We start from the raw sequence: 27,701 nt of genomic DNA on the forward strand, positions 1-27,701 counted from the left end.
AATAATCCCAAATTTTGTAATCTGTCATTGTATTCTAGTCCCCCATTCCCCTAATAATCTTGGTTGCTCTCCTCTGCACCTGTTCCAGTTCTACTATGAAAAATAGAAAGAGACACAGGCGGCGCCCCTAGTGTAATGGGTAACTTGAGAGTATGGTGAAGTAGGAAGGGTATCTGCTCACCTGAAGACACCTTGTGTCTTATGCGTCTAGAGCAGATACTCGTTGTTCCGTCTGATCTCCAGTGGACGTTGGTAGGGTATGCTGCGTCTTCCCGGAGTCTGGTACAGATGTAGTGCCGGATAGGGAATCACAAAGATATATAGATTTGAAAAGCCCGGGTTGGTGTAAGACGCGCTTCCCCAATTATGCTATGTCCGACACAGATAATGAAGTTCAAATATTTATTTGAATGGTAAAAGGACTACGCGTTTCGGGGGTGGTCTACCCCCTTCCTCAGGTCCGTAACAAATGCTTGAGCGCCGGGATGCGATGTGTAGCTCAGGGTAGACACAGGACGGTCAGTCCGGTGGTGAGAGCTGTATGTCTGGTTTTGGCGCGAAGTCTACTATGTCTTTTTTATACACTGGTGCCCAAAACTGTACACAATATTCCATGAATGATCTGACCAGGGATTTGTATAAGGGCAAAACTATGTCTTTATCATGAGAATCAATTCCTATCTTGATACATCCTATCATTTTATTTGCGTTAGCAGCAGCTTCCTGCCTCTGGTAACTAAAATTAAGTTCACCATCCACCAAAACATCCAAGTCTTTTTCAGCTCCAGTTTTACCAAGTATGAGACACTAAAGGGGTTAACTGTGGATGGACGATATGTTTCCCCTGGGTTTTCTTTTTATGCAAGGCCTTAACGTGGAGGTTGTGTTTGTCCAGCTGCAAACACTGTAAATCTGGGAAGCATGGCGCAAACAAGTTATTTGTAGTTTAAAACCCTCCTGGGCTGGATTTATATGGAATGGATTTGCAGGCTGGTAGTGGGGTGGTCTATTACACCTCCCTGTTAGGCTGGGTCAGGTTTTTTGTTGTCCAGAACCTTGGATACAGGTGGTGGGAACAGCCTAATCAGGCTGCAAAAAGCTGCTGAGCAGAGCTGACTGAGTTCTCTCTGAAAGGAGGTCTGCCAAAGCGTATTACAGCCCTAGCTTCCATGCCTGGAACTAGCGATGTCCTCGCTTTGTTTTTAGTGGTGAGTTAGGGGAACTCTCTGTCTAGCTGGCACCCAGACAGGTAGGATTTTGTTTATGTTTGATGCCCGAACGCGAAGGCTGTTTTTTTGCTACAAGCTACTTGAATAAATTCAGGTGAGACCTGTTTTGGACTGTAATTTGGTGTCACTGTCTTGAACTGCATCACAAATCTTGCTACCTCAGACTTTAGTGGGCCAAATCTTCCACACAAGAAATTGGCTATTTAGAACATAATTTTGGTGGCCGAAGTGTATAACTTTACATTTATCTGCATTAAACCTCATAGTATCATAGTATCATAGTATATAAGGCTGGAAAAAGACGCAAGTCCATCAAGTCCAACCTTTAAGAATTAAATAAATGTTTTAATTCTTTTCTTTGTTCACTCCTCAAGCTTCCACAATTAGTTACCCAAATACACAGATTTTCCCCTAGTCCCAGCAGTCTCATTTTATGCACCAACCTTTTATGCGGCACTGTGTCAAATGCTGTTGAAAAGTCTAGATATACAACATCCACAGCCTCCCCCAGATCCAGTCTGTAACTTACTTCCTCATAGAAGCCAATCAGTTTAGTCTAACAGGACCGATCCCTCATAAACACATGCTGATGCTGGGTTATAAAGTTATGTACAGTGAGATACTCCAGGATAAAATCTCTAAAAAAAACCCTCAAATATTTTCCCCTCAACAGAAGTTAGACTCACAGGTCTGTAGTTTCCAGGATTGCTTTTTGATCCTTTTTTGTATATTGGTAGTACATTAGCTTTGTGCCAGGCTTGTGGAACAGAACCAGTCCTCAGGGAATCTTCAAATATTAAAAATAAGGGTCTGTCTATCACGGTACTTGCAGAACTGGCCCCGGTGATTTGTTGCTATCTCTTTGTTGCTATCTCGTACCTCTTCCTGGGTTAAACTGTTGACATTCCAAAGATAACCAAAATGCCTTCCACCAGGAGAATTTCTAGTTCCAGTGTCTTAATTTGAGTCTCTGATAACTGAGGGAATGTAATTCCATCCAAGAACTCTTCTAATTCCCCTTCCACATAATTACTCTCTGATTGATAGATCTTCACATAAAATTCTTTAAAATTATCCATAATTCCCTCCTTAGTCTGGGTTATGCTCCCATAATTTTACTCTGCACCACTTACTTTGTATTAAATTTTGGCCAGCAGGTTGGGGGCTAAAATGCTCATCACAACCCCAGATATATTCCTTGAGGGGTGAAGACAAAATGGTGTCACTTCTCGGGGGGTTTTATTGTACTGGTTCTTTAGGGGCTTTTCAAGTACGCTGTGGCACCACAAAACATTTGAAGCCAAATTGGCCTTCCAAAAACCCAATAGAACTAACTCTACTATGGACATCGCTGTTCGACGAAACAGCAATTGACATCCACATGTCTGTTATTTCCGTACTCGGAAGAAGGGCAAAAATTTTGGGATGTATATTTGCCACAACTTCCTTCTGAAAGTGTCCATTTTAGGGCTAAATGAGAAAAATTGTAATCAAAAATTGAAATTTTGAAATTTCCAATCCATTTTTGTTTGCTTTGGGGAAAATATTTAAAGGGTTGATAGACGTCTCAAATGTTGATTTGAATAGGTTGAGATGTTAGGTTCATAAAAAATGGTGTCACTTGTGAGGGTATATAGTACAAAAGCCTCTGTAGGGCACTTCAAAACTGAATTGATCACCAAAAATTTTTCAAATTTCAAGAAAATTTGCTGCTAAAACTTTAAACCTTCTCACATCTGTAAAAATAATGGAAACGTAAAACAAATTATGGAAATAAAAAGCAGACCAATGGGAAAAGGCTTCTACCAAAAAAAAAATGTGGTTTGACTTTTTGTCTAAAATGTAGAACATTTTAAATTTTGAAAATAGTAATTTTTTTCAAATTTTTCTTACATTTTTGAATTTTTACCCCCCCAAAAAGGAACAGATCACCAAAATGATACAACTATCAAAAACTAAGGTTATTACCACAGGAAGGGACACTGGTCAAAGGACTGAGCCTTAACCTACAAATAGGCTCTGTCCTTGAGGAGTTAACTGAATAAAAGTAGATAATGCATCTAGGAATATAGTGTGCAGTTTTTTCCGAGGAAGAGGACATGTTTGTAGGGTCCCTGGGGCCACGTTTACACGTGGCATTTTGGTTGCGTTTTTAAACATAATCCAAAGGCTCCACCTGTGATCGCACGTTGAGGTAAAATTGCATTTACTTTGCATTTAGTTAACGAGTGGAGCCTTGGGTTGCGTTTTCAAACGTAACCAAAATGTGATGTGAGATCGTGGCCTCATATACCACAAACCTTTATCCCAGAAAATTTGTAAACTTTTTATCATGTGGTATAGGGGGCATATTAATCCCTTGTTGTTTCCATTTTATTCTCTGTTTATCGCTCCCTAAGTCAGAGCTGTGTGAGGGCTTATTTTCTGCATAACAAATTGTACTTCCTAGTGGTGGAATTTTATATTCCAAACATTGTACTCGGAAGTGGAAATATAATTCAAAATGCGGTAAAATGCGGAAACTGCATTTGCGCCATTTTCTTGTGGGCTCTGTTTTTATGTCTTTCACTGTACATTCCAAATGGCATCTTAAATATATATCTTGGTTCGATACGATCACACGGATAGGAAATTTATACAGGTGTTTTATTAGGTGTTAATAGATTTTACCAAAAATTAAAAACCCTCCAAAAATGATTACCTTTACCATATTCTGACTCCAATAACTTTTTCATACTTAGGAGTACGGATTTGGCTTAGGTGTCATTTTTTTCTGGGACAAGCTGACGTTTTCATTCCTACCATTTTGGGGACTGTGTGACCTTTAGATCACTTTTTATGTTCTTTATGTGTTGCGACACTGCAAAGAATTAGCGATTCAGACTTTTGAGCGAAATTTTCTGTTATGGAGTTCACCTCCGGGAATAACCATTTTTATATCTTTATAGATTGGACATTTTGAGATGCGGTGATACCTAACATGTTGTATTTTTCTACTTTTTCCCACTTTTTAAAAAATTGTTAATTTTTTTATATGTGTTAGGGGCTTTTGGGACATATTTATGAATTTTATTTTCCATTTTTATAAATTTTACATTTTTTGTGTTTTTTTACTGTTTTTATTTTCACATTACTATCCTCTGAACTGGTGATCATGTGATCATTTTAGCTGGCTGCCCAGCTAAACACACAGCACCCCGCGATGAGATGGAGGGAGCCCCTTACCTCTTCAGGTAAATGGATCCCATGGTTGCAACATTAACCATGGTATCTAATGGTTACCTGCCGGATCGGAACGGAGTTTCAATGCAATCTGTTACAGCAGGGCCCAGTCGAGGCTCTGCTTCTCCCTGCACAGGGGGCCAGAACTTAGTTTAGGCCGACGGAGAATACCATCAGCCTAGCCTAAGGCCCCTTAGTGACTGACATACAGAGCCATATCGGTGGTCACTAAGGGGTTAAATGTGTCTTCTAGCTAATTTATATTATTGACCTTATATATTAGATAAGATATATCTAATATATAAAGTTCAGTGTATGTGTGTGTATGTTTATATGTCCGCTTCAGGAATCTGTACCATTGCGTTTACAGTCACCAAATTTTCCACAGCCGCTCTCCACTTATTAACCACCATATACAGGAGCCATTGTCTGCTGCTGCTGTAGCAGTTGGCAGCTGAGCCGTGATTGGTTGCTGTTTTGCCACAGACCATTAATATGAGCTCTGAGCTTTGATAGGTTACTACAGGCAATGAGTGTAAGATGCTTATGTGTGAGCTAAGATGTATAAAGATACAGAGATAGGGGGAGATTTATCAGAAATATCTGAGGAAAGACTGTTCCAGATGCCCATGGAAACCAATCAGAGATCAGCTGTTTTTTTTTTTATAAAAGCTGTGGGAAAATGAAACTTGAGCTTTGATTGGTTGCCATGGGCAACTACAACAGTTCTGCTCTCAGACACTCCCAATAAATCTCCTAATAGACAAAGTGACAGTTGGAGACAGACTGCCAGAGACCCAGTCACTGAAAGAGACTGCCAGAGACCCAGTCACTGAAAGAGACTGCCAGAGACCCAGTCACTGAAAGAGACTGCCAGAGACCCAGTCGCTGAAAGAGACTGCCAGAGACCCAGTCGCTGAAAGAGACTGCCAGAGACCCAGTCACGGAAAGAGACTGCCAGAGACCCAGTCACGGAAAGAGACTGCCAGAGACCCAGTCACGGAAAGAGACTGCCAGAGACCCAGTCACGGAAAGAGACTGCCAGAGAGCCAGTCACGGAAAGAGACTGCCAGAGAGCCAGTCACGGAAAGAGACTGCCAGAGAGCCAGTCACGGAAAGAGACTGCCAGAGAGCCAGTCACGGAAAGAGACTGCCAGAGAGCCAGTCACGGAAAGAGACTGCCAGAGAGCCAGTCACGGAAAGAGACTGCCAGAGAGCCAGTCACGGAAAGAGACTGCCAGAGAGCCAGTCACGGAAAGAGACTTCCATAGAGCCAGTCACGGAAAGAGACTGCCATAGAGCCAGTCACGGAAAGAGACTGCCAGAGAGCCAGTCACGGAAAGAGACTGCCAGAGAGCCAGTCACTGAAAGAGACTGCCAGAGAGCCAGTCACTGAAAGAGACTGCCAGAGAGCCAGTCACTGAAAGAGACTGCCAGAGAGCCAGTCACTGAAAGAGACTGCCAGAGAGCCAGTCACTGAAAGAGACTGCCAGAGAGCCAGTCACTGAAAGAGACTGCCAGAGAGCCAGTCACTGAAAGAGACTGCCAGAGAGCCAGTCACTGAAAGAGACTGCCAGAGAGCCAGTCACTGAAAGAGACTGCCAGAGAGCCAGTCACTGAAAGAGACTGCCAGAGAGCCAGTCACTGAAAGAGACTGCCAGAGAGCCAGTCACTGAAAGAGACTGCCAGAGAGCCAGTCACTGAAAGAGACTGCCAGAGACCCAGTCACTGAAAGAGACTGCCAGAGACCCAGTCACTGAAAGAGACTGCCAGAGACCCAGTCACTGAAAGAGACTACAGCAGAAGTCATTTGAGCCTAACTTCACCAGAAGCAACACAAAAAAGTGAGCAAAAAGACAGTTTAGTTCTTTGTCCAGTAACTGAGCCGTGTTAATGCATCTATGTTGCCATTGGTTTATATATATTCATATATATTTTTAGATATTCATTTTAAAGTTATAGCCATACACATTATCAACTTGTCAGGGGATTTTATATGTATGTAATTGAACACATAAAAACCACAATAATTATATTGAAGAATTTACAGACATGTTGTTAAACTATTATTTGTAGGTCAGTGTTCTCCAGGACAGTTTTCCACAAGTGGATACAAACCATGTCAGTCATGCTCTCGTGGTATGTACCAACCAGATACTGGACGTACTCAATGTATTTCTTGCGGAGGAGGAATAAATACCAGACACGAAGGAGCCACATCTTTCCAAGACTGTGAGACCAAAGGTAAGAAATTATTATACAACTGAAATATGACAATGATTAAAGCACTTTTTATTAGTTCACATTGGTAAAATTGGGCTCTAGAGTTCTAGCAATATGTTATATACCATTTTGGCCTGTGGGGCTCTCACTATTTCACCAGGCTATTAGAGATCATTGTCCATGGCAGGCAATCATGGCAGTGCCCACCAGCAGCTTTGTTAGGTTCCACAGTTGATCCTGATTGCAGCACTTAAAATGATTAATGCCGTGATCAGTGCCAGAACTGACCGTGGCTGTTAGAGGTGGGTGTCAGTTATGTTATACACAGTGATGGACCATTTGTAACCTACCTGAAATCGTTTTTTTTTTACCTAAAGTAGTTAAACAAACATATGAGACACATGGTTAGATAGTTAGATATGAGATAAATAGATTATAGTTGCTAAATAAATGAATATACACTCACCGGCCACTTTATTAGATACACCTGTCCAACTGCTCGTTAACACTTAATTTCTAATCAGCCAATCACATGGCGGCAACTCAGTGCATTTAGGCATGTAGACATGGTCAAGACAATCTCCTGCAGTTCAAACCGAGCATCAGTATGGGGAAGAAAGGTGATTTGAGTGCCTTTGAACGTGGCATGGTTGTTGGTGCCAGAAGGGCTGCTCTGAGTATTTCAAAAACTGCTGATCTACTGGGATTTTCACGCACAACCATCTCTAGGGTTTACAGAAAATGGTCCGAAAAAGAAAAAACATCCAGTGAGCGGCAGTTCTGTGGGCGGAAATGCCTTGTTGATGCCAGAGGTCAGAGGAGAATGGGCAGATTGGTTCGAGCTGATAGAAAGGCAACAGTGACTCAAATCGCCACCCGTTACAACCAAGGTGGGCAGAAGAGCATCTCTGAATGCACAGTACGTCGAACTTTGAGGCACATGGGCTACAGCAGCAGAAGACCACACCGGGTGCCACTCCTTTCAGCTAAGAACAGGAAACTGAGGCTACAATTTGCACAAGCTCATCGAAATTGGACAGTAGAAGATTGGAAAAACGTTGCCTGGTCTGATGAGTCTTGATTTCTGCTGCGACATTCGGATGGTAGGGTCAGAATTTGGCGTCAACAACGTGAAAGCATGGATCCATCCTGCCTTGTATCAACGGTTCAGGCTGGTGGTGGTAGTGTCATGGTGTGGGGAATATTTTCCTGGCACTCTTTGGGCCCCTTGGTACCAATTGAGCATCGTTGCAATGCCACAGCCTACCTGAGTATTGTTGCTGACCATTTCCATCCCTTTATGACCACAATGTACCCAACATCTGATGGCTACTTTCAGCAGGATAATGCGCCATGTCATAAAGCTGGAATCATCTCAGACTGGTTTCTTGAACATGACAATGAGTTCACTGTACTCAAATGGCCTACACAGTCACCAAATCTCAATCCAATAGAGCATCTTTGGGATGTGGTGGAACGGGAGATTCGCATCATGGATGTGCAGCCGACATATTTGCAGCAACTGTGTGATGCCATCAAGTCAATATGGACCAAAATCTCTGAGGAATGCTTCCAGCACCTTGTTGAATCTATGCCACGAAGAATTGAGGCAGTTCTGAAGGCAAACTGAAGACAACCCGTTACTAGCATGGTGTACCTAATAAAGTGGCCGTTGAGTGTATATGTTGAATATAGATAAATTATATTATGCAACTTTATTCCAAGCTGCAATGTTTCAAGCATGAAAAGGTTGCTCAGCCGTTGCAGCTTGAAATAAAGAAACCATCAGGCAAATTAAAAATATGTATTGATCCAAAGCCACTGAATAAAGCATTAAAATAAATCCTTATCTGATGCCTGCTACAGAAGATCAGATTATTTTCTGTACGTGGCATGTAGAACTGGATGAATAAACAAGTTTACTGACATCATTTTTCTCTATTTGGACACTTTCAATGGCTGATGATATACTTATAGTGTGAGACGGTGAAGACATGGGAGGTTAATTTTGCTTTATTTTACTCTTTTTTTGTGCCTTTTTGGGGACTTTTTGAAATGTGCACTGAAGTATACTGGACATTAGTTTATCATCATTAAGACACATTTGACATGATTTGTGCAGCACTGCTTAATCTGTGTGCGCTATATAAATAAAGAATTATTATTATTATTGGGGCACATTTACTAAAGGCTTTGCGATGGTTTTCTGACAAACTTTGCACATTCTTTTAGGTGAAAACGGCTTGCACAGATATTGACTGTGCTAGCCTCCATGCCACACAAATTAGGGATTGTTAATGCGCTGAATCAGACCAAGCGCTGTATTTAAAGGAAACCTACCACTTCGGGTAGGGCTTATAAGCTGGACATACCGTGCACCAGCTCACCCGGCGCTTATCCCCGTTATGTTTTTAAACAGTTTTAAAGTGTTTTAACAGTTTATTAATGTTTATATCCTTACTGGCTTTCCCGCACCGGGGTCCGCGCTCGGCGCACCATGCGCGCTACCACTTCCTATTCAGATGCACGCACGGCCAGTGATGACCTTTTAGAGGCCGAGTGCCCAAACTACAGCAAAGACCTACCTGCTTATTTATCACAAAGTGCCAACACAGAAATGTAATTTGTAATTTATACTCCCTTCTTTGTCACAGTTTTCATTGATACCAGCACCTGAGGACACCAATAAAGCAGAAAATAGTCCCAGGTGCTGCTGTCACTTTAAAATACCTCTGTGCACCGCAAGTCCTGGGCTGTCTGGGACTGCAGGAAGATACCTGGAGTCATCTCTGGTGATGGCCTGAGTGCCCACAGAAAGGGCTCTGAGTGCCACCTCTGGCACCAGTGCCATAGGTTAGCCATCACTGTTATAAGCCCTATCCCAAGTGGTAGGTTTCCTTTAACATGCAAAGTCTGTCACACGCCTATGTTAAAGGTGCACCGCAAAAAAGTTGGTGAACTTTACACAGCATCATACACAGGCAGAGCACTTTTAGTGAAGTTTCCGACTTAGTAAATGTGCCCCATTTATCTTCTATTCCAGATGTGCTAAATGTCGCAAATTAATTTTATCTTTTCTAATTGTCTAAAATTTGCAACATTTTATGGTGCAAAAAAACTCAAGTCGAAACCAGACTTGAGAAAAAAATAGACAATGGAAAGAAGTGACTTGAGACATGTGTGTGACATTTTTAAGACATTTGTAACAAATGTCCCAAAAACAGATCTGAAAAAAAAATCCATTTAACACAAGGAAAGTGAGATTGATAAATTATCAAAGTAGCAGATGAAAAAAAGGCAGGCAAAAACAAGCCAAATCAAGCAGAGAAAAGATAAATGACACCCTTGGAATCTGCAATTAAGGATCATGACCAGAAGATGATACAATTTCTGGACAGATGTAGAGTAAAGCAAATAACAAGCAAAGGTAGAGGAAAGACATCTACCTCAAATGGTGTGAAGTCAACCTGGAAAAGGTAAGAGTAGTACAAGACATGCCTATCTTCACAGATGTTTGCTCAAGTCTCTCGGACTGGATGAATGCATATATTTACCCATAATAAGAAAAAAAAAGTTTTGTACCGTGTTAGCCAGTTGTTGCTTTTGATAGATCAAATAAAGTCACCTTCTTGAGATTTTGATACCTTTTAATGGCTTACTGAAAATGTTACAAGCAAGCTTCTGGGACGGCTATGGTCCCTTCATGAGGCATGGTGAAACAGTCTTTCTGAAGTGACACAGATCTGATACACCATGGGCAGAGAAGACATGCAAACATAATGTAAATGAAGGACAATAGCAATAATAAAGTTGAGACAACAGGTGCTTGATTAGATGACTTGGGCAGTGTGATGGTTTATTTGCCTCTAATTTAAAGAAGTCTATGATGACCACTATCTCAGGATGACATCTGTTAGAGGTTGTAGTGGGCCATGAATCCCTTTGATAATCCCTTTAATAGAGTATTGTGTGTAGGGTCTCAAAGAGGATAATAAACTTGTATTTACAAATTCGTCTCACATCTTGTGACCGGAAATTGCCCTTTAATGTTGGAACCTTCATATCCAGGGTATTATGGCCAGGACTTTCAAAAGTGTTTTGCCGCACGTAAATGTTTCTGTTCCTCTTTTATTGTGTGGCCTTTAATTGAGACCTTATCCTCCTTACATGAAAAAATAAAAAAGTTAAGGATTTATAAAAGTGGCGAGTGAAAAATGAAAATGGGTGGGTTTCAAATCCCACCCACAGTGGATATGAAACCTGGATATGATTGATTCATTCAGCTTTAGAAGAGTTAAGAAATCGGACCATACCTTTTTGAGGCTGAGTATATTTGATAGTGAGCTTTCGAGAATACTAGTTCTTTTCATCAGACATGATGTTATGCATGAAACAGAAAATTCACAGCATTTTATACACATTAGCCAGTGAACATCAAAGGATATCAAATAAACTTTAACACAACAGATTGATAAGGCATGACAAGAGAGCCCCTGGCTTTTATCTGCCCGTGGCCTCCAGGTCACTTTGTAAGGTGTTGAATCTCTGAATAAATTTGTACTCCCATTCTTTCCTTTTCCTCTGGGTCTTAAAATGTCCCATTAAAATAGTAATCTGTAAACCTTTTCATAGAGTGGGTGTCTCTGTAGAAATGTGCAGCTACTGGGAGATTTTACCTTTCATTTTTAATATCAGATCGGTGCGAGTTCATGCGCTGATGGAGTCTCTGGCTGGTTTCCCCAACAATAAAGGCCTGTGGTTGGACCCTGTTGACACATAAAAAGGTTTACTTTACTTATTACTTTAGAAGACCTGCAGGAAAATGTCCCCTTGATCTTTTGTATCTCACCCATGAGAATTTGCTGGCACGTTTTACACCTGCTTTGCAGGTAGGGCGAGTTACCATTTTCTGATGGGGATCTCAGGGAACTTTGGACTACAAGTTGTTTCAGGTTTGGTGGTTGCAGAAAGGACAAGATAGGAGGGACTGGGAATATTTCTTTTAGTCTTGTATCTTTATGTAGAATCAGATAGAGTTCCTTGACAATATGATGTAGGATCTCCAGTTGTGGGCTGTAAGTGACTACTATGGGTACTCTGGCCTCCTGTTGGGTCTCCTTATTTGGGTAAATGGTCTCTGTTGATGGCTGCTGCTTTACTTATTTTTTTGTTAGTCATTTTTGGTCGGTAGCCCAACTGGAGAAATTCAGGCCACTTTATTCATTCTCACTATTAATCTTGAGCAGCGTTTTTGGGTTTGTTAACACTGCAACTGAAATATCTTTCCTCCAACAATGCTTAATAAACAAATTAAAGGTATTGTGGATGTACATAAATCCGATAATAGTTCACATTTCCCCCTCATAATATGTTTCCTTAGATGGATAAAAAGGACTGCACCTGTGGAAAGACACAATATCTTTTCAGCTTTAGTACTTAACCCGTTCACGACCCGTGACGTAATAGCACGTCACGGGCCGGGCGCGGGTGCATGGAGAGGGCTCACGCGCTGAGCCCTCTCCATAGCCGATAAGTCTTTGTTGCATATTGCAGCAAAGGCTTACCGGTAAGCACCGATTGCGGGTGTTTTCACCTCGATCTGCCGGCGGCTTCAAAAGAATGGCGGTGCTTGGGCGCCTCCATCTTTTCGAGGATCGCCGCTCCCCGTGACGTCATCAGGGAGCGGCGATCCGTCGCCATGGTAACTTCGGGTCTCACGAAGACCCGAGGCTACTTCGGGTTAACCCATGCATTACAATGTGCTATCAGCACATTGTAATGTATGAGTACTAAAATCCCCATATACTGCCATACTGTAGTATGGCAGTATATGATAGGATCGTGCAGACACCCTAGGGTAAAAGTACCATAGGGAGTCTGAAAAGTACTAAAAATAAAAATAAAAAAAGTAAAAAAAAAAAAATTATAATAAAAAACCCTAAAAACTCAAATCACCCCCCTTTCCCTAGAACTGATATAAATATAAATAAACAGTAAAAATCATAAACACATTAGGTATCGCCGCGTCCGAAAATGCCCGATCTATCAAAATATGATAATGGTTTTTCACTGCGTTTAATCCCGTAACGGAAAATCGCGCCCAAAGTTGAAAATGGCACTTTTTTTGTCATTTAAAAAAATTTAAAAATTCTATAAAAAGTGATCACAAGGTCGAACAGTCCTAAAATTGATAACATTGTAAACGTCATCAAAATCCGCAAAAACTACACCACCCACAGCTCAGTACACCAAAGTATAAAAAAGTTATTAGCGCCAGAAGATGGAAAAATCCCCCAAAAAATTTTTGTACAGGAGGTTTTAATTTTTTTAAATGTATGAAAACATTATAAAACCTATACAAATTTGGTATCCCCGTAATCGAACAGACCCAAAGAATAAAGTAGACATGTCATTTGGGGCGCACAGTGAAATCCGTAAGATCCAAGCCCACAAGAAGACGGCACAAATGCGTTTTTTTACCAATTTCACTGCATTTGGAAATTTTTTCCCGCTTCCTAGTACATGGCATGGAATATTCAATACCATCTCTATGAAGTGCAATTTGTTACGCAGAAAATAAGCCGTCACACAGCTCTGTACATGGAAAAATAAAAAAGTTATGGATTTTTGATCATGGGGAGTAAAAAATGAAAATGAAAAAACAAAAAAGGGCTAGGTCCTGAAAGGGTTAAGCGAAACACCCCGCCAATAGAGGAGGGCTTGTATCCTGTAATATATTTATTATCCATCACTGTAATGGCGTTGACTTTTTTCCCTTTAGAAAGAAATATCCATCCTTTATAGTGTAAATGGCATCAACTAACATTTGGTAGGGGATATATTTAATGCATCAAATGGCCTGTCTGTAAGCTAAACATCTAGGCTCTACAATATACTGAGCTGGGGATATACATGGTGAAGGTACTACACCATAAATTATCTCTTGTTTGCATGGACACATGGCAATAGAACAGAACACAACAGAAATTAGGCTCTTTTGCTTATGATTTTGGGCGATATCCAGACTATGATCGACTAGCAGGGGCAAGTTCTTTTTGGATTCTGAGGGTGTGCAGTTTACTGGTTATAAGGCCCAGGTAGATAAGCACAAATTCCACAGTCTCTTTGAACAGTTTATTCTCAACTGTATGAACACTTCAGTCAGCTACCAAATTAATAATATTCCAAGACTAATTCTAGGGGCTGGGGCTAGTCACTTCAGTACCTTATGTTTGTAGGCTGATGTGTCTCTGTGCTCCAATTTCCTCCCTCTGCAGATGTCTCTGGATCCTCTGCTAGAGTAGGTTCTAAAGTATATTCTTTCTTTCTCTCTCTCTCTTGTTCTGTTCTGCTTAATGTGCAAACTCACTTTTTCCAGCTTTTGCTTAGGTGTTTTCTGCTGCTTGGTTACTAAACTACAACTCAGACACTGGATTTGGTCTGTAGTGATTTGTCGTACGCGAACAAGCCGACTCATGTTCGTGAATGACAGGAGCTGGCTCCCATCAGTGAGCCGATGGCTCTCTTAACTCCACCCCTAACCAGCTCACCATGTCCTTTTTCATCCAATACAATCAGTTTAAAAGTGGAGTGGTGTGGGGTAATTGACTGGCCTGCTGCCCCCTAGTATATATTTAATATGGAGCCGTTCAGGAGACAGAAGAGCCGGCTCTTCTTAGTGAGCAGAGCCTAATGAGCCAGCTCACTAAGAAGAGCCATAATTCCCATCACTACTGGTCTAAGTTTGTCTCTGGAAATGTAACATTTTAGAGTCATATCACTGTGAGTACAACCAACTCTGGTTAGTTAACTCTACAGTTGCTGTGTTTTAGCATGAAACACATGTGTTGTGCTCAGTTTAACTGTGTTTGTGAAGCTGAGATTTAGAGATTATGATATTTGACATTTGCTTTATTTGTAGTTGCCTGGCAATAGTCAATAAAATTAAATTTACCTTCCACCAATACCCCCAAGTCTTTTTCAGCTGCAGTTTTACTGAGTAATTGACTGAACATAATTATACTTTTTGTTTCCATGGCCCAAGTGCATAACCTTACATTTACCTACATTAACCTCATCAACCATTTCTGCACCCATTCCTCCAGCTTCCATAAATCCCTCTTTAATGTTATACTTTCAGCCTTTGTATTATTTACTTTACATGGCTTAGAATCAACTGCAAATATTGTAACTGTATAAACCCTCTGTGAGGTCATTAATAAAAATATTAAAAAGAAGTGGCCCCACTGGTTACTTTGACCAAATCCTTCAAGGTTTTCTATCACTAAGCCAATTGCTAACCCAAATTCACAGATTTTTTCCTAGTCTCAGCAGTCTCGTTCCACCTTACGGCCATATTACAAGACAAATCTAAAGAAAACCCTATCATAGCGGGCATAAATCACTTAATTTATGATCCCCAAAAGGCAGACCTTGGGGGTCTATATATGGGGGAAGCCGAAATGTCTATGAATGAAAGCCAACACTTCCGACCAGAAGGCATCAACCTTTGGACAGGCCCAAACACTGTGCAGAAAGGAGCCATAGGCTGCCTGGCATCTGAAACAATTATCATCAGGTTTAGCCCCCATATGATTGGGGTAGCTGGTGGAGTGTTTAAACTAAAGTCAGAAGAGAAAGGGATTGGCAGTCTGGAGTAGCCACTGACTTGGCACACTCTCACAATAGCCACATTTCACAAAGTCAAGAATGTTAGTGCTCTACTCCATAATATATCATTCAATATTAATATCGACGAACAGTCTCACCGCCTCCTCTTGGGTTAAAAATGGAAGATTTCCGAGGATTCTCTGCTCCTTTCTCTATTCCCCTCCACTGGATCCCACAGTGGACCAACGCCTCACTCTTGTGTCCGTGGTTCACTGACGATCCTATGCTGGGAATTACGGATAGATAGTGCAGATCACCAAGGCAAAAGGTAAGTATTAATTTATTCCATATACTCACAAGAACATCAATAAAAACATGCGTATCACAAAACTTTAAAAGACGCCAAACACCTCTTCTGACCTAGGTTTCGCCTCCTCAGGCTTCTTTCGGGCAATACATGATTTTGAAACACTTGCATACATTCATTCATCTTGAAGGCCAGATTCTGGAAGTAAATGAGCAATTTTCATGGTGCATTCACATGTGGCGTTGAGCAATTTTCACATATCCCAAACAACAGTTTGCCCCCTTGAATGGTTGCTCAAGAAAAGCATACGTGGCACCAGTTGTACGCTGTGTAGCATTGGCATTTATGAACTCCATTACACCCCATTGGGATTACAAGAGAAAATAAAAATTTACTAAAGTAGAAATTCACTGAAGTAGCACAGAAATCTAACAGTACCTAAAGAGACCACAATCTTAAGTCACTTTATCCTAAATCACACTTTGGACACAGCATACACTAAAGGTATACATGCATATGGCCATGTGCTTGCCGAGACCGGATCCCGGGTCAGCACAGGGCTGTAAGGAGGAGAGAAGGGGTGAGTGGCTGTGCCACAAATCTGCCACTATATAGGGCATGTCCTGTATTCCGCTGCATGGCTGCCCGACTTGGTAACAGTGTGGTGACACCGTGTGCTCACTGCACTGTGCCCAGGAGCCATAAACTTGCATTGTGGACATAGACTTCTATTGTGGCAATTGGTGCAATCAGATCACAGCAATATTTCCGGCCATCTGAATCTACCCTTAAGATCAATGCACGGTCACAAATGCTTCCACACTAGCTTTTCTTTTTGCTTTTAAAAGGTTTGGATACCAAGGAACCTTTAACCCCTTAACGCTGCAGCCCTTTTTCGTTTTCATTTTTCACTCCCCAAATTTAAAAATCTATAACTTTTTATTATTCCGTTTACAGAGCTGTGTTATGGCTTATTTTCTGTGTAACAAAGCGGGAAAAAAAATCCAAAATCCATTTGTGCCGTATTCTTGTGGGCTTGGATTTTACAGATTTCACTGTATGCCCCACATGACATGTCTACTTTATTCTTTGGGTTGGTACGATTATGGAGATACCAGTATTATGTCACATGTCGGTAAGGGGTTAAGATCATAGTCTAGTTAAACCAGCAAGTCTATGGTATAGTAGATAAAGGTACTGTATCTGTATGGCATGGAGGCGAGAGTAGATATTGTGAGTTCAAATCCCTTTCTGGCCAAGAAAGCTGTTCCTTTCTTTGCAACAAAGTCTGTCTGCAAAACCACAAAAGAGGTTGACCACAGAAGTATATAAAGGCTGCTAATTATGCAAAAACAAGGGAATCAGAAGATCGGATTCAGATCCGTGTGGGTGCAAGCTTCTAGGGGTCCGACTCAAGAACCCAAGGTCCACAATCCAAAATCCAAGACAAGGAAGCAGCACTCCGTGAAAACTAGTGTTTTATTTCACCAGTGGAAAGGTGCAACGTTTCAGCTATTTCAGTGTAGCCATTTCAAGCATTCCACTGGTGAAATAAAACACTAGTTTTCACGGAGTGCTGCTTCCTTATCTTGGATTTTGGAAGGCTGCTAATTAGCCACACTCCTCTAATAATTAGGCAGCACCTTTGCTAAATGTCTGAGGGTGTCCCAGGGAAATACATGCGATCGGTAACCAAGCCCTGGTGTCCCTTGTGCTCGCGTCACGTTATGAACGCACTGCTAGTGGAACATATGACCTGGGCTTAGATACGGTCTAAGTAAAAATTCCTTCAAATCTACTTGGTTGCTATCTCCTGCAAGAAAACCCACACAAAGGAATATGAATGTGAAAAACTTGAGTTGCGCATAGCTATTTGTTGCTGGATTCAAAAAAAAGAACTCCTTCCCTTGATCTTAAGTCCCACTTTGGACACTGCACACACTTGCTTTTCTGTTTGATATTTAACTCCTTCCCGCAGCACCGCGGTGAATTAGCACTCAGCGGCAGATATATTCTCTGCAGTGCTGATGCTGGCTCAGCTCTGAATCGGAGCCAAACCGGCATCAGAATACACAGGGTGGTTGGCGTGGGCTCTGTGTTCAGCACAACAGTGGCATTTAAAATGCCTTCCGGGATTTAAAAAAAGTAAAAAAAAATGTTATTCCATAAAAAATTAACTAATAAATTATTAAAAAATGTCCATAAGCCCCAAAACACGTAAAGGAACATATAATGCACAAAAAAAGTCTAAATCATAACACAAACCACACAAGAGGGCTGAGCCCTCTTTATACAGAGATGGGCTTTGCTGCATATCGCAGCAAAGACCCATCGCTAACAGTCGCGGACAGTGTTTGCACCGATCGCGGGTGTCAACCTTTTCTTTGCCGCTGGCAAAGTCGCTGATCGTCGCTCCCCCGGAACATCATCAGTGGGTGGCGATCGGTTGCCATGACAGCCTTGGGTCTTCGTTTGACCCGAGGCTGAATGGCTTCTGCCTATTCATTACAATGAGCCAGTGGTTCATTGTAATGAATAGTGTGCAGAAATGCCATATAGTGCGATACAGTTGTATTGCAGTATATGGTAGGAACGATCTGACCATCTAGGGTTAATGTACCCTAGATGGTCTAAGAAATAATGAAAAAAAAAAGTTTTAAAAATGTAAACAATTTATAAAATATTAAAAGTTCAAATAACCCCCCCCCCCTTTCCCAGGAACTCATATAAAATATAATAAACAGAAAAAATCACGAACACATTAGGTATCACTGTGTCCAAAAATTCCCAATCTATCAAAATATAAAATTGCGTCTCCGAAATGCGTAAAAAAATGTAATGAAAAGTGATCAAAATGTCGCATTGTCCTCAAAATGGTAGCAATGACAACATCGGCTCATTTCGCAAAAATGACACAGCTCTGTGCACCAAAGTATGAAAAAGTTATTGGCGGCAGAAGATGGCGAAATTTTTTTTTCCTTTTTCGTACACATTCGTTTAATTTTTTGAAAATTTAGGAAAACGCAATAAAATCTGTATAAATTTGGTATCACCGCGATCGTACCGACCCAAAGAATAAAGTAGAGGTGTTATTTGGCGTGAAGAGGGAAAGTCGTAGAAACTGAGCCCACAAGAACATGACGCACATGCGTTTTTTTTTTAATTTTTCCACATTTGGAATTTTTTTCCTGCTTCCCAGTACACGGCATGGAATAATAAATAACATCACGGGGGAAAAAAAATACCTGCTTCCTTAAGGGGTTAATGACCATACTAGAATTTTAGAATCTGACATGTGTCACGATAATTGGTTATAACTTTGGAATACTTTAACATTTAGAAGTTTTGAGTTTCCTTCTGAAAATAAATGAAAATTAGGCAAAAGTTCGGAAAAATTCTTCATTTTCAAAGTTTGAAATGTTCTGCTTTCTAGGCAGATAGTTAAACTACCCAAAAAGCTTGATAACTAACATTTCCAGAATGCCTGCTGTATGTTGGAATATTATTTTATGTGTCCTTTCATTTTTCTCGGACGTTATGAGGCTTAGAATTTTAGGTGCGATTTTTCTCATTTTCATGAAAATCACCAAAACTCACATTTTGAGGGAAAACTTTGAAAGGCGTTAATAATAGTAAAACCGTATAAATTGCCCAACCATAGAAACTACATACCTCTACGCATGTGAAACAACTTCTATTAAGTCTATTAACCTTTTAAGTGTTTCACATGGGTTAAAACAAAATGGAGGTGCTATTTAGAAATGTTTGCATTGTTGGGGAAAATACATTAAATTAGGCCAAAAATTACACTTTCATAATGAATTAAATAATGAAATGCTATGTTACCCAAAAGTTTTTCACTGTACGGGAAATCAAAAGGAGTTTCGATTTTCATCCACAAAAATATACAGTACAAATTTAATGATGTCAAAATGGATGATAATGGGCTGGAGGGTAGGTCACTAATTGTGCCACCCTATGTGTAAAAATGGGACGTCAGAAAGGCGCTGGTCATCAGGGGTAAGAGGTTTCCTTTTATTCAGAGATATTTAGGACAACGCGTTTCGCACTCCAACGAGTGCTTCCTCAGGTCTAATACAATACACAAAAATAAATTAATTTTAATATTTATGGTAAGTTAAAAAGGAGAATGGCAGGCAGAGGCTCGGTATACCAAAAAGGATAAAAGAATAAAACATAGGCTTTAAAAAGTTCATATAAGTTAGGAAATGATACATTTGAGGGAAATAAATATTCCTATGGCCTTCTCTAAGGTAATTGGTGATCACATTGGAAGTGGAAGAGACAGATAATACATGATAAAAATAAAAATATATATATACACATACATACATATACATATAAATGAACAAACCTATAGACTAAAAACAACCAATTGGTTAAAATCATGGAATTTTATATAGTACAACATAATCATAAATATAGAGTATGCATCGGATGGCTTAAAGATGAGGGGCCCTGGAGTTGTGTTTAGCTGAGGGCCAATAGTCTATGTAGCTGGTTGTGATGGATGTCTAAATAGAAGTCTGGAGGGACTCACCTAGGCTTGTTGTGCTGGAGAAGTGATCTAGGTTCCCCTGTTTTGGCGGAAATTTATAGGTGTGAGTGTCTGAATAAAAAAAAAAAAAAAAAAAAAAAAGGGATTGTCTCTAAATAAAGAAAAAAAAAAAAAAAAAAGGGATTGTCTCTAAATAAAGAAAAAAAAAAAAAAAGAAAAAAAAAAATTATATATATAGTGAAAAAGGGAATAACATAAAATAAACTAAACTAAAAATTTTTGAAGAGGAGGGGAAGGGGGAGAGGTCTGATTAGATGAAGGATTATTGTCTGGGGCAGTGGGAGAGGTAGAATGGAATGAATTCAATGAATGATAGTCTCAGTAACTTCATTTAGACCGGTGGGGCTTAGGGTATTAAGTTTGAAAATCCAAAAGACCTCTCTCTTGCAGAGTGTCTCATATCTGTTGTGGACGTCCTCCATAATATGGTCGATAGGCATGATTGTTAGCAAGTTCTCATTCTTGGCATGTCTCATGAGATGGTGTTTAACCTGAAAGCATTCAGAGGTGGTGTTAGACCGGAAGGTATTAGCATTGTGTTTAATGTTGTGGCAACACAGGCATAGAGGTTGGGCACATCTGTTGACTACTGGTCCAGTGGATACTGTTCTCTTGATCCCATGTTGTTTAATCTGGCTCGGGGCTAGAATATTCTTGAGAGTGGCCGCTTTCCTGAAGGTAACCTTGGGGTGTTTGGGGATGATCTCCTTTAGTACATTATCACCTTCTAGGATGTGCCAATGTTTGTAGAGAATGTCCTTGATTTGTTTGTGCTTGTCGTTGTATCGCGTGATGAATGCCAACGGCAGATCGATCGGGTCTTTATTTTTAGCTCCGGTAGTGAGACATTCTTCCTGGGTGAGTTTGGAGCTCCTCTTGTATGCATTTTTAAGAATATGTGCAGGATACCCTTTTTCTTGGAAACGTTTTTTTAGGATCGCTGCTTGGGACTTGAAAGTGGAGGTGTCGGTACAGTTTTTCCGGATTCGCCGATACTGGCTGAATGGTATATTGTCTTTCCATTTCTGGAAGTGGGAGCTCTCGTAGTTTAGGTAACTGTTAGTATCAACGTCTTTGAAGTATGTGGAGGTGATGATTCGTCCATGTTTATTTTCTAAGTTCAGATCAAGAAAGTGGATGTGAGAGTCGCTGTACTCCATGGTGAAGGAGATACCCCACGGATTTTGGTTGAGTGATTGCAGAAATGAAATGGCATCGTTGTTTGAACCAGTCCAGATGAAGAATAGGTCATCGATGTACCTGCGATAAGAAAATATATGCTGCCGGAATGGGTGTTGTGATATAATAAACAAATCCTCAAACAAACCCATAAAGAGATTTGCGTAGGACGGGGCCACTCGGGTGCCCATGGCCGTACCACGTTGCTGTAGGTATAGTGAAGATCCATATGAGAAGAAATTGTTTTCCAAAGTTATCCTCAAGAGTGATATCAAAAGGTTCTTAAACTCTGTAGGGAGTTCCAAATCTTTGTTCAGAAAATAAGCTGTGCACTCGATTCCTTTCTCATTATCGATGTTGGAATAGAGGGCACTCACATCCATTGTTAGAAAGGAGAACTTCTCAGGCAATTCTGTGGCATTTAGGTCTCTGATGAGGTGGTCTGAATCTTTCAGATAGCTTTGCAATTGTATAACGTAGTCTTGTAAATATAGGTCTAGAAAATGTGAAATGTTGCTGGTAGGGGAGCCAATGCCCGATATGATGGGTCTTCCGGGGGGTGTTTTGTCATTTTTGTGGATTTTCGGTAGAAAGTAAAAGTAGGGTGTAGTGGGAAAAGGTATAAAAAGAAATCTGTGTTCTTCTTTGGTAATGGTCTTTTGCTTGAAGGCCGCATCCAGAAGTAGTTTGAGTTTCTTTTGAAGTGCAGGCATTGGGTTGGCGGCTATTTTTATGTAGTATGTAGTATCCGATAGGATGTTTAGAGCCTCTTCATTATAGTAGGTGTAAGTCATAATGACTAACTCAAACTACTTCTGGATGCGGCCTTCAAGCAAAAGACCATTACCAAAGAAGAACACAGATTTCTTTTTATACCTTTTCCCACTACACCCTACTTTTACTTTCTACCGAAAATCCACAAAAATGACAAAACACCCCCCGGAAGACCCATCATATCGAGCATTGGCTCCCCTACCAGCAACATTTCACATTTTCTAGACCTATATTTACAAGACTACGTTATACAATTGCAAAGCTATCTGAAAGATTCAGACCACCTCATCAGAGACCTAAATGCCACAGAATTGCCTGAGAAGTTCTCCTTTCTAACAATGGATGTGAGTGCCCTCTATTCCAACATCGATAATGAGAAAGGAATCGAGTGCACAGCTTATTTTCTGAACAAAGATTTGGAACTCCCTACAGAGTTTAAGAACCTTTTGATATCACTCTTGAGGATAACTTTGGAAAACAATTTCTTCTCATATGGATCTTCACTATACCTACAGCAACGTGGTACGGCCATGGGCACCCGAGTGGCCCCGTCCTACGCAAATCTCTTTATGGGTTTGTTTGAGGATTTGTTTATTATATCACAACACCCATTCCGGCAGCATATATTTTCTTATCGCAGGTACATCGATGACCTATTCTTCATCTGGACTGGTTCAAACAACGATGCCATTTCATTTCTGCAATCACTCAACCAAAATCCGTGGGGTATCTCCTTCACCATGGAGTACAGCGACTCTCACATCCACTTTCTTGATCTGAACTTAGAAAATAAACATGGACGAATCATCACCTCCACATACTTCAAAGACGTTGATACTAACAGTTACCTAAACTACGAGAGCTCCCACTTCCAGAAATGGAAAGACAATATACCATTCAGCCAGTATCGGCGAATCCGGAAAAACTGTACCGACACCTCCACTTTCAAGTCCCAAGCAGCGATCCTAAAAAAACGTTTCCAAGAAAAAGGGTATCCTGCACATATTCTTAAAAATGCATACAAGAGGAGCTCCAAACTCACCCAGGAAGAATGTCTCACTACCGGAGCTAAAAATAAAGACCCGATCGATCTGCCGTTGGCATTCATCACGCGATACAACGACAAGCACAAACAAATCAAGGACATTCTCTACAAACATTGGCACATCCTAGAAGGTGATAATGTACTAAAGGAGATCATCCCCAAACACCCCAAGGTTACCTTCAGGAAAGCGGCCACTCTCAAGAATATTCTAGCCCCGAGCCAGATTAAACAACATGGGATCAAGAGAACAGTATCCACTGGACCAGTAGTCAACAGATGTGCCCAACCTCTATGCCTGTGTTGCCACAACATTAAACACAATGCTAATACCTTCCGGTCTAACACCACCTCTGAATGCTTTCAGGTTAAACACCATATGACGTGTCAGACCAAATACGTCATATATCTCCTGGAATGCCCCTGTGGACTCCAATATGTGGGGAGAACGACACAGTCCCTGAACAGAAGGATCAATGGCCACAGGGCAAACATAAAGAAGGGTTTCCAACTGCATGGGCTGTCTAAGCATTATCTCATGAGACATGCCAAGAATGAGAACTTGCTAACAATCATGCCTATCGACCATATTATGGAGGACGTCCACAACAGATATGAGACACTCTGCAAGAGAGAGGTCTTTTGGATTTTCAAACTTAATACCCTAAGCCCCACCGGTCTAAATGAAGTTACTGAGACTATCATTCATTGAATTCATTCCATTCTACCTCTCCCACTGCCCCAGACAATAATCCTTCATCTAATCAGACCTCTCCCCCTTCCCCTCCTCTTCAAAAATTTTTAGTTTAGTTTATTTTATGTTATTCCCTTTTTCACTATATATATAATTTTTTTTTTCTTTTTTTTTTTTTTCTTTATTTAGAGACAATCCCTTTTTTTTTTTTTTTTCTTTATTTAGAGACAATCCCTTTTTTTTTTTTTTTTTTTTTTTTATTCAGACACTCACACCTATAAATTTCCGCCAAAACAGGGGAACCTAGATCACTTCTCCAGCACAACAAGCCTAGGTGAGTCCCTCCAGACTTCTATTTAGACATCCATCACAACCAGCTACATAGACTATTGGCCCTCAGCTAAACACAACTCCAGGGCCCCTCATCTTTAAGCCATCCGATGCATACTCTATGTCACAGGTCACTATATTTATGATTATGTTGTACTATATAAAATTCCATGATTTTAACCAATTGGTTGTTTTTAGTCTATAGGTTTGTTCATTTATATGTATATGTATGTATGTGTATATATATGTATATATATATTTTTATTTCTATCATGTATTATCTGTCTCTTCCACTTCCAATGTGATCACCAATTACCTTAGAGAAGGCCATAGGAATATTTATTTCCCTCAAATGTATCATTTCCTAACTTATATGAACTTTTTAAAGCCTATGTTTTATTCTTTTATCCTTTTTGGTATACCGAGCCTCTGCCTGCCATTCTCCTTTTTAACTTACCATAAATATTAAAATTAATTTATTTTTGTGTATTGTATTAGACCTGAGGAAGCACTCGTTGGAGTGCGAAACGCGTTGTCCTAAATATCTCTGAATAAAAGGAAACCTCTTACCCCTGATGACCAGCGCCTTTCTGACGTCCCATTTTTACACATAGGGTGGCACAATTAGTGACCTACCCTCCAGCCCATTTGCTATACGCCCTTGTTACCCAACTTTGGGGCGAGGGTGGGGACGCGGCAGCGGTCACTTACCACATATGCCTGACCCAGCGTTGTGCCTGTCTCTAGCACAACCAGCAAAGGTGAGTACCCAATCTCACCCAAGAGCACCTCTTCCTCAAGAGCACCCCCGAACTAACCAAGGATAATCTCGCACTAGGTAGCGCTGTTTCTCTCTGTTCCTTTTTCTCTCTCAAAATGGATGATAACGGGAGATTCCTCTTTCTGAAATTTGACATACAATCCTCCAAATTTATCATAGCAAATATATATGTACCAAACTATATGGACCAAAATAACTTTATAAGAAATATTCTAGACGATCTATGCAAATTCGATCGGGGCTCATTTATACTGACAGGAGACTTCAATCTAGCAGTTAACCCAATAATAGATACCTCCACTGGAAAATCGGCCATTTCTTACAATAAGCTTTAGAAAATTTAGAAATCAGAAAATCTTTAAATAAAATGCAACTATGCAACATTTGGAGAATACAAACCTCAGAGGTTAGAGATTACTCCTTTTTCTCTCCCGTCCATAACTAATACAACAGATTGGACTATATTTTCATTAGTCCTATCCACAACTCAATCTTCCAAAATAGGGTCAATTTATCTTTCAGATCACGCCCCAGTCTTTTGCACTTTAGCACTATCCCACCCAAAAAAATCATCCTACAATTGGAAATTAAACAAATCCCTGTTTAAAAAACCCAAACTGACAGAACAATGACAACAGGTAGAGATATTTGAAAGGGAACACAGCCAAGATAATTCATCCCCCACTACTTTATGGGAAACACTAAAAGGCTCACTAGTACGGCGCGCGCCGGGTCCCGGTGCATGGAGAGGGCTCGCGGGCCGAGCCCTCTCCATAGCCGGTAAGTCTTTGCTGCATATTGCAGCAAAGGCTTACCGGTAACACCCGCGATCGGTGCTAGCACCGATCGCGGGTGCTTTCACCGCGATCACCTCCGGCAGTGCTGCCGGAGGCTTCAAAAAGATGGCGCCGAATGGGCGCCGCCATCTTGGCGCGGATCTTCGCTCCCCGATGACGTCACGGGGAGCGGTGATCCGTTGCCATGACAGCATCGGGCCTCACGAAGGCCCGAAGCTGTCTCGTTTTAACCTATTCATTACAATGTGCTATCAGCACATTGTAATGAATGAGGAGTAAAATCCCCATATACTGCCATATTGCAGTATGGCAGTATATGGTAGGATCGATCAGACAACCTAGGGTTAAAGTACCCTAGGGAGTCTGAAAAATAGTTAAAGTAAAAGTAAAAAAAAGTTTAAAAAAAAAAAATTATATTAAAAAAACCTAAAAATTCAAATCACCCCCCTTTCCCTAGAACTGATATTAATATTAATAAACAGTAAAAATCATAAACACATTAGGTATCACCGCGTCCGAAAATGTCCGATCTATCAAAATATAATAACGGTTTTTCACTGCGTTTAACCCCGTAACGGAAAATAGCGTCCAAAGTCAAAAATGACATTTTTTTGCCATTTTGGAAAATATAAAAAAATTAATAAAAAGTGATCAAAAGGTCGCACAGTCCTAACAATGATAGCAATGAAAACGCCATCAAAAGTCACAAAAAAATGACACCACCCACAGCTCCGTACACCAAAGTATGAAAAAGTTATTAGCGCCAGAAGATGACAAAATAAAAAAAAAAATTTTGTACAGGTTTTAATTTTTTTAAATGTATGAAAACATTATAAAACCTGTACAAATGTGGTATCCCTGTGATCGTAGCAACCCAAAGAATAAAGTAGACATGTCATTTGGGGCACACAGTGAAAGCTGTAAAATCCAAGCCCACAAGAAAACGTTGCAAATGTGTTTTTTCACCATTTTCACTGCATTTGGAATTTTTTTCCCGCTTCCCAGTACGCGCCATGGAACATTAAATACCGTCACTACGAAGTGCAATTTGTTACGCAGAAAATAAGCCATAACAGAGCTCTTTATGTGGAAAAATAAAAAAGTTATAGATTTTTGAAGGTGGGGTGTGAAAAATGGAAGTGAAAAAACTAAAAAAGGCCAAGTCGTTAAGGGGTTAAAGGAGTATTGATAAAACATGGGGCACGCCTGAAAAGAGCGGTGGAGACCAAAAAAAAGCACTCCTTACTAAACTGCAAAAACTCAAAAATAAGCACAAACAATCTCTTCAACTAACGACATTACAATAACTCACACTCACACATGATGGAAGCCAGACAAAAAAGAATACAACAAATCTGCTCCAGAACATACTATGAGTGAAGCAATAAACCAGGGAAATATCTAGCTAAAGCCCTAGAGGGACATAATAGCTGCATCATTTATCCCTTCTATAAAAACAATTACAGGTACCACTGCTCACAAGACAGAAGAAATAGCCAAAACCTTATCTGAATACTACTCCTCCCGCTATAACTTACCTGCCCCATCTACAAACTTTGAATCTCCTCCAACACCTAAAACACTCTCTCAATATATCCGAGAAACTGCACTACCCACAATAGCACTGGAAGAGACAGATCAATTAGACGAACCCTTCACACCAGATGAAATACAAGAAGTAATAAACTCCCTGCCTAACGGGAAAAGCCCAGGACCCGATGGCTTCACAGCCATATTTTACAAAACGAATGGACTCCTCCTTATTAGACGAATGGACTACTCCCCTTTTACAAACATTCAACGTGGTATCAGATTCAGTACAATTCCCCCCTTTCTTTCTACATGCCTATGTCACTGTCATACCCAAGGAGGGAAAAGACCCCCAACAGTGTGAAAATTATAGACCCATCTCAATAATAAATTCAGACACAAAA

At 40.5% G+C, this 27,701-nt stretch overlaps 1 protein-coding gene across 1 annotated transcript in view; it reads left to right on the forward strand.

Moving 5' to 3' along the window:
• The window catches only part of SCUBE3 (signal peptide, CUB domain and EGF like domain containing 3), a 378,535-nt gene that overhangs the window by 256,894 nt on the left and 93,940 nt on the right, over positions 1-27,701 (forward strand). Inside the window, exon 18 of the mRNA XM_072137190.1 lies at positions 6,528-6,695. Coding sequence (XP_071993291.1) covers positions 6,528-6,695 — 168 coding nt within the window. The remainder of the gene's footprint in view (positions 1-6,527; positions 6,696-27,701) is intronic.

The sequence above is a fragment of the Engystomops pustulosus genome, chromosome 2 (genome assembly GCF_040894005.1).
Source record: "Engystomops pustulosus chromosome 2, aEngPut4.maternal, whole genome shotgun sequence".
Classification (NCBI taxonomy): Eukaryota; Metazoa; Chordata; class Amphibia; order Anura; family Leptodactylidae; genus Engystomops; species Engystomops pustulosus.